Source organism: Neophocaena asiaeorientalis, unplaced genomic scaffold (genome assembly GCF_003031525.2).
Source record: "Neophocaena asiaeorientalis asiaeorientalis breed wild unplaced genomic scaffold, Neophocaena_asiaeorientalis_V1.1 scaffold242, whole genome shotgun sequence".
NCBI lineage: Eukaryota > Metazoa > Chordata > Mammalia > Artiodactyla > Phocoenidae > Neophocaena > Neophocaena asiaeorientalis.
This window is the reverse complement of record NW_020172451.1, coordinates 5,276,863-5,285,440: the sequence shown is the minus strand read 5'-3', so window position 1 is coordinate 5,285,440 and position 8,578 is coordinate 5,276,863. Positions and strand designations below refer to the sequence as shown.

Genomic DNA, 8,578 nt, shown 5'->3' with positions numbered 1-8,578 from the left:
GGCAGGAGAGAGCGAGGGGGCCGGTCCGCAGGTCCTGCTGGCACTGAAGGCTTGGGGGGCTGGTGCTAGAGGGAGCAGCTGGAGAGGTCTAGGTGCTGGGGGTGCCTGGGGGCCTTGGGCCCTCGTGGTCGCCGAGATCAGCGGGACACGAGGCCCGGTGGGCTTGTCTCAGGTGGGGAATCAGTTCTCCTTGTTGCCCCTCCTTAGGTTGGGACCATTAGGCGGGGGGAGGAGGACAGTGTGCCGGGAGCGCCTCGTCGCCAGGGGAGCTGCTCGAGAGCGCGCACGGCTCTGGCGCCTCGCTTTGTTCCGCAGCATCTGTCACGCTGTGGAACAAAGACTTGAATTTCTCAGAATAGAGCGTTCGCTTGGCCTGCTCTGCCCACTCTGTCCCAGTTTTCGTCTGTAATCCTTCCTACGGAAGCTTCTAAAAAAGAGACATCTGAGCAGCTTTGAAGGACGTGGGACTTTGCATGTCCGAGAGAGGACAAGGTGGGCAGAGGCGTGGGGATGCTCGGAGAGGTGGGTAGGTGGGGGCCACGGCGGAGGCCTGGGGTCGGGGGCCCAGAGAGCATCGTTGTCGTTTAAGGCATCCCTGGGTCAGTTCTGTGCATGGATTACGTGGGTGTGAAGATTGGATCCCTGACCTAGGGTTAGATCACTGCCCCTGACCTGTTAGAGGCAGGGCTCCGTCCCCGAGGGTTGGATTGGAAGTATGTCTCTTTGCATTTCTTAAACGCAGCAGTCTTGCACCCACTACCTTCCTTCTCCTGAGATGCCGTGTGCCCTCAGTCCTCTCAGGTTTTGAGGCCGAGCCAAAGAGGCCTGGGTGGATGCAGAATCCCTTGTCCAGGGCCCTGGTCTCCCCCTTCAGGCCATGGCTTGTCCCACTGGGTTTGGCTTCTCGGAGAGGAGGGAGCTGCCCTGTGTCGGCACGGAATCCAGGCCCTGCTTAGGCTTTGGGCTTATGTATAGTATGTCTTTATTCGAAATTTGAAGTTGCCAGTTATAAAAGTATCCACAAAACACTTCGAGCTGTAGTTCTTCCCCTGCAGGAGCCAGGTGTTCCCCTTCCGCAGCCCTTGTGCCCCGACCCAGAGCTCTGCACGCTGCAGGCACTGGGCACGACCAGATCTCAGGGTGTTTTCTGTCTGCTAATGCTCGTTGGAAGGAAAGAAACAGTGGAAGAAAACGGTTGTTTGTTTATATTTCGACAGGTTTTTTCAGCATCTCTCTGGGGTGGAATGTTGGTACCCATTGGTGATAAACCGTCAAGTATTGCTGATCGGTAAGTAATAAATGAATGGGTGGTTTGCACATGGTTTCCTTTGGATCTTTCTACTTGGTTTATTAGAAGATATTTTAGAGAAGTTTAACTATTTAGGAAAGCAGATATTTCGAATTTTAATTTACTTTTATGTTTAAGCTAATTTCAGAGTACCCAGTATACCTCATACTTAATATTTTTCGCTTTTGGAGCAGAGAGATACTTTATTATACTAACAAGTTTGTATTCTCTTTGAGTATGAAAGAATACAGTTCATACATGTTACAGAAATATAAAAACAGAGAAACATTTAAGGAAGTGAAAGAGTCCTGCTCATTGATAAGCGCAGTTAACATTTGGGACTACGGTCGACTCTTGAACAACCTGAGGGCTGATCCCAGGGACGCTTGTAGTCGGCCCTCCGTATCCACGCTCCCTCCACAGCCAGAGTCAGCCAGCCACTGGTGGTGTCGTGCTGTAGCGTCTGCTGTTGAAGGGTATCCACCCGTAGGTGGACCCACGTGATCAAACCCACGTTGTTCGAGAGTCAGCTGTATTTCCTGTTAGCCAGTATTTTTGCGGGTGTGTATTTGTGTGAGCGTGTATACATATAAATTCACGTACACATCTGTATTAAAGTGTTGAGATGCTGTATTTTGCATGCAATTTTGTGTCCTCCCTGCTTTTTGAAAATTATACAGTAAATCAGTTCACCCAGTCATGGGAAATTTTTCGTAAGCAGCATTTTAATATTTCGTTATTTGCATATACGTAGCACTGTGAAGAATATAACTTTGTAAATAATTTTTGTTCGTTTTATTTTCTGAGGACAGATTCCTCAATGTGGAATTACTGTCTCAAAAAAATATGAATGTTTTTAAGGCTCACAAAGAATATTGCTGGAGCCTGCTTTTCCGAAAACTTGCTTTTTTAGTAGTAGCTTCTGCTCCTGCCAGCAGAGGGTGAAGTTGTATTTGTTGCTATTATTAGTTGCTATTAGTAGAAATACTCACAATTGTCTTGGGGTCAAGGAGCTCTTTCTTTAATCTTGCATTAGTTAAACTGTTGTTTTAGCTTAACCTAGTTCAGCCTTTTTGGATGGCAGTTTGGGAGTAGAAAAAATTTTAATTTCTAAACTCTGAGACTTAACAGTTTCACCTCCGTGAATCTAAGGTACAGAAATGCATTCATAAGAGTACAGAGATTTATGTACAAGGGTGTCCATCGGGGGCATTATTGAGACCAGCAGAAATTCTAAAACTACCCGTAGGGAAGTGATTGAATTCAAACACAGCCATTCTAAAGGGACTGTGTAATCATTAGAAAGGATGAGATAGGTGCCCCTAAGTTAAAATTTCCAAGCAAGTATGTTGAGTTGCTTGCCCTCTGATCAGGGGCAAAGCTTCTGTGTGCACGTGTGTGTTTGCAGGTAGCACCAGGGGTCTGGAAGTCAACCACCAAACCAGTGACCGTAGTCACTTCTGGAGATTGGAACACAGTGGACAGTAGGGAGGGGAGGAGGCTTTTTACTTTTTGTGTTTCCTGGATCATTTTAATTCTTTCAAAAGAATGTGTGTGATTTATCATTTAAAAAAATAATAAAGGGACCTTGCTCTTTGTTTCTATAATTAATGAGGTATTCAGAAAGGCTTTGCTTAGAAATCCCAGATAGTAAAGACACGTTTTTAGACTTTTAAACTCAAGTTCAAATGAATAAGTTCATAAAGGCTTTTATCCAGTGGGACAATGAGAAACACAGTGCCCTGTTCCCTTTGTGCTGAGACGTGGGACGTTTGTGGCACCACAGGTCAGTGAGAGGCTGGGGGCGTCAGCTGGTGTGGCTTCCATGACAGTCGTGTTGGAAAGACCATACACAGCTTCTCTGGTCATTTTAATTCATTATCTAGTAATTACCATGGTCTAAAATCGGGTTCTAAGAAGCTGTTAGATTTTATAGCAAATAGATGGGATTTCTCATTTTTTTTTTTTTGGCTGCGTTGGGTCTTCATTGCTGTGCATGGACTTTTCTCTAGTTGTGGCGAGCGGAGGCTACTCTTCGTTGCAGTGCACAGGCTTCTCATTGCGGTGGCTTCTCTTGTTGCAGAGCACGGGCTCCAGGCATGTGGGCTCAGTAGTTGTGGCTCACGGGCTCATTAGCTGTGGCACGTGGGCTCTAGAGCGCAGGCTCAGTAGTTGTGGCGCATGGGCTTAGTTGCTCTGTGGCATGTGGGATCTTCCTGGACCAGGGATCAAACCCGTGTCCTCTGCATTGGCAGGCGGATTCTCAACCACTGCGCCACCAGGGAAGTCCCTTTAATATTTTTTTATTTCATTGTTTTCGTTTTACTCAGATATAGTTTAAAAGAGTGTGATAACCCAGTCCATTAAGGAACACAAGGAATTCATTTTAAAAAATTTTAACATACACTTTTTTTCTAATTAAAAATCACTGTAATATAAAAAAATTAAGATAACAATAATTCTATTTTGGTCTATTTCCTTCTAGTATTATTTTCCTCTATTTGTAAAATTCAGATCATTACTATTATATAATTTGTATCCTGCTTTTTTTAAAGAAACTTAATTAACTTAATTTTTAACTTAATTATCGTGAGCATGTAGGAGGCTGTTTTGAAAAGGTGCTGCGTGATGAGTTCTCATAGACTTCAGATAATTCCTTTATAACGGACAGTCCACCTAAGTGTCTGTTTGTGCCTTGTATCTCACCTGTGTCCCCAGAAGTTTGACGTGTTTGTTTAGATGTATAGTCTTAGGTTAGATTACAAGCTTGGGTCTTTATGAAATTTACCATCCTCCCGTGCGTGTTCCTAATCCTGAAATGTTCCACCACGTGGAGATGTGGACGACCCAGTAGCGAGTGTGCGCCTTTTGCACTTTTGTCGTGCGGTGGAGACTTTCTCCATCGGCTTTGCTCTGACATCTGCATCCTCTTCCAGGTTTTACCTCGGGGGACCCACAAGTGTGCGAGGGTTCAACATGCACAGCGTTGGGCCACAGAGCGAAGGTCTGTCGTTCCCCACAGCACACCAGCTTGAAAAAATCGAAATTACGCTTACTTCTCACTTTTGAGCGCATGTATTTGTTTAAATCACCGCAATAATAGATACTCGTATTTCACCAGTGGAACTGGCACCTAACAGCATCCACCACACAGCAAGCACAGAAAGGTGTTTGTTGAGGAAACTGTAGAAAATGAGAAAAGATAGCTAAGCGGAAGATACACGGCAGTCACTTGTGATCCCATTGGCCAGAGGTGACGTGTGTGAGCATTTTGTTGTTTAAACTTGCACATCCGTGCACACATGTGTTGTTTACATAACTGTTCTAACCTGTTTCTCCTGCCACCCCTCAGTAACAGTGTATGAATAGATTTTTATAGGAATAAGTACTTTGTCATTTTTAATGGCGGCTTATTTCATCTTACCGACAAACTATAATTTTTTTAAACTAGTGTACTTTATTTAAAAAAAGTTTTTAAAATATATATATAAAATAACTTTAATATTACAGTAAACAATAAACATGCATCTTTTAAAAAAGACTTAGATAAAATACAGCTAAACATTAATTATGGTTTTATCTGGGTGATGGAAACTATGAATAATTTTAATAAGCCTTTTAAAATGCATTTCTGCACTTTCCAAATTTTCCACGAGTTTACATTAAGCTTGTTTGTTTATTTATTGAGGTATAGTCGATTTACAATATTATATAAGTTTCAGGTGTACAACATAGTGATTCATAAAATATTGACTATATTCCCTGGGTAATGGACTTTGTTTTTGAGAGCACTTTTAGGTTAGCAGAAAAATTGGACACAAAGTACAGAGTTCACTGTACGTGCCCGTAGCATCCTTTATTATTAACATCTCGCATTAGCGTGGGACACTTATCACAATCGATGAGCCAACACTGATGTGTTACTACTAACTAAATTCCATAGTTCACGTTGGGGTTCACTCTTTGTGTTGTAAAGTTTCATGGGTTTTGACAGTTGTGTAATAGCATGTACCTACTGTTACCGTATTTTATAGAATAGTTTCACCACCCTAAAAATTCACCGTGCTCCACCTATTCATTCCTCCCTCCCTTCCTCCCCCTCAGTTACTGGCAACCACTGACCTTTACTATCTCCATAGTTTTGCTTTTTCCAAAATGTCATATACTTGGAATGATACAGTATGTACCCATTTCAGACTGGCCTTTTTGACTAAATGATATGCATTTAAGTTTCCTCCATGTCTTTTTTTTTTCTTTTTTGGTCAGTGTACTTCTTAAATTTTTGTTTATGTATATATATATATATATTTTTTTTTTTTTTTTAATTAAAGTGTAGTTGATTTACAGTATTGTATTAGTTTCAGGTGTACAACATAGTGATTGAGTCCTCCGTGTCTTTTTATAGCTTGATTGCTCATATCTTTTTATCACCAAATAATATTCCATTGTATGGCTGTACCACAGGGTGTTCATCCATTCACCTATTGAAGGACATCTTACGTGCAGGACATCCAATTTTTTGCAATTATGAGTAAAGCTGATATAAATATCTATGTGCAGTTTTTGATCTGGACATAAGGTTTCAGCTCATTTGGGTAAACCAGGGAGTGTAATTGCTGGATTGTATGGTCAAACTATGTTTAGCTTTGTAAGAAACTACCAGACTGTCTTCCAAAATAGCTAACGTTTTGCATTCCCACCAGCCATGAATCAGAAAGATAAAAAAGCCTTATCATTTTTAATGACTGCATACTTCATCTTCTTGCCTTACTGCGATCTTTTCAAACCAAATCCAAGTTTTAGACACTTAGTCTGTTTTCTTTTCTCTTACGTTTATATAACAGCGTATCAGTGAATAAGCTAACTGAATCTTTGTGCTCATCTATAAGTTTTACTTTATAATATAAAGTTCTAGGTGTGGAATTTCTAGGTCAAAGGATTTTGAGTATCCTTGAATATCCTTAAGGTTTTATATTGTCTCAAGAAAGCTTGTCTCAGTCATACTCTGTCCAGCAATGTGTGAGAATTCTGGTTTCTGGAACTCTCTCCAGTACTTGACATTATATCAGAGGATCTCCACGTGTTATTAAAAACTATAAAAACATCATTTAAGTAGATTCATGTTATGACATTGTGAAATATTCTATCCTGATTTTCTTAACTTTTTTTTAACATCTTTGTTGTTTCCACTTTATATTATTATAAATAGTGATTGCTCTGGGCCTAAATTTTTGTACAAAATATAAATTATTTCTTTTCATTTGTTTTTAGAGTGCTTTATTATTATTATTTTTTTTTTTGCGGTACGCGGGCCTCTCACTGTTGTGGCCTCTCCCGTTGCGGAGCACAGGCTCCGGACGTGCAGGCTCAGCGGCCATGGCTCACGGGCCCAGCCGCTCTGCGGCATGTGGGATCTTCCCGGACCGGGGCACGAACCCGTGTCCCCTGCATCGGCAGGCGGACTCTCAACCACTGCGCCACCAGGGAAGCCCCTAGAGTGCTTTATTAGTGTGTCTTTTTTTTTTTTTGAAAAGTAACATAATTTCTTTTTCACTATAACAAGTATTATTTAGTGACTAGATGCAAGTTTTGGAGTCTTCCATTTTCCTGAAAATTAAAACACAGTGGTATTTCATTTAATTACCTATTAAAAGGCTATTGGTAAGATTATATGAGCAAGAATATAAATTGCTGTAACTTTTCATGAAAAAATTTGACAATATTTATCAAGAGCCTAAAACATATATATATATATATATATATATATACAAGGACTATTGATAAGAGAACCAACCTGAAAACTGGAAGCCCAAATGCCCATCAACAATAGAATAGGCAACTAAACGGTGGTGTCTTCACACTGTGGAATATTATACAGCAATGAGGTTGAACAAGTTAGAGCCACTGGCTGGGTGGCATGAACAGGCCTCAGAAACATGCCAAAAAAAAAAAAAAAACCAGATCCAGAGGATGCATACTGTATGATTCCATCTGTGCAGAGTTTAGAGACTGGGGAAAGTGATCTGTACTGTCGGGTGAACAGGTAGACAGGTAGTGCTGTACTTGGCGTGGGTGGTGGGTAGTGATTAGAAAGGAGAACAGGGCCTTCTGGGGGGCTGCATTTATCTGTTTCTTGGTCTGGTGCTCATTATATGGTGCGTTCTGTGCCTGGAAATTCACTGTGCTGTATACTTAGGATGTGTATACTTTTCTATGTGTATATTATACTTCAAGATGGTTTAAAATACCTGTGTGTGCAAGGAAGCCCATCACGGGTTAATGTCCACTATCAAGAAATTCAACACCAACATGACAGTAGTCAAGGGGTAGATCATTATATTATGTTACATATATGTGATTATTCAGGCATCAAAATCACATTTTCAAAGAATATAAAGTATTAAAGGAAAGTGCTTATAATATAGTAAACTAAAAAAAAATATCAGGGGGCTTCCCTGGTGGCGCAGTGGTTGAGAGTCCGCCTGCCGACGCAGAGGACACGGGTTCGTGCCCCGGTCCGGGAAGATCCCACATGCCGCGGAGCGGCTGGGTCCGTGAGCCATGGCCGCTGAGCCTGCGCGTCCGGAGCCTGTGCTCCGCAACGGGAGAGGCCAAAACAGTGAGAGGCCCGCGTACTGCAAAAAAGAAAAAAATCAGGACTGAAATGTATAAATATAAAATGACTTACATTTTGTTTTCTTATTTAATTATTCATTATAATTCACTGGATGAAAGAACACCAGATGTTAGCTGGTTATCTCTTAATGGTAGAAATTAAAGGAGGATTTCCTTTTTTTCTACTTCCATACATTTATCCCATTTTGTACAATTGAGTATATTACTTTTTATGATTAGAATAAAATAGGTTATTTAAGAAAAGAGAGGAACACTTGCTGGGAAACGAGAAGCAAACCCAGCTGACCTCCTGCTTTCAGTCTGTTCTTTGTTTCCTCTAGAACTTCAGTATTAATAGCGGTTGAGGAGATGCCGGGGCCTTTAAGTGAATAAGCAGTTCGTTCCTTGAGGTTAATCTTGGAGACAGCCACATTTTTCTTTTTCGTGGTCTGTCATTTTGTATTAAAGGGACTAAGGCACTTTACAACTAGTATTTTGTAACAAAGTATAAGCATTTCAGGGTTTTTTGTTGTTTGTTTAATGTTGTGGCTCTTTATAGTAAAATGAAATGGTAGGGACAGTTTTAGAAATGATGCAAATGTATACTCTCAGTGGATAGTCTTGAATTTTGGCAAAAGTAACCAAAAAAAAAAAAAAAAACCCAAGGGGACACGC

At 41.1% G+C, this 8,578-nt stretch overlaps 1 protein-coding gene across 1 annotated transcript in view; it reads left to right on the top strand.

The window, feature by feature from the left end:
- Positions 1-8,578, top strand: part of SAMM50 (SAMM50 sorting and assembly machinery component) — a 32,459-nt gene that overhangs the window by 16,736 nt on the left and 7,145 nt on the right. Inside the window, exons 11-12 of the mRNA XM_024737547.1 lie at positions 1,218-1,288; positions 4,225-4,292. Of these exons, the coding sequence (XP_024593315.1) occupies positions 1,218-1,288; positions 4,225-4,292 (139 nt within the window). The remainder of the gene's footprint in view (positions 1-1,217; positions 1,289-4,224; positions 4,293-8,578) is intronic.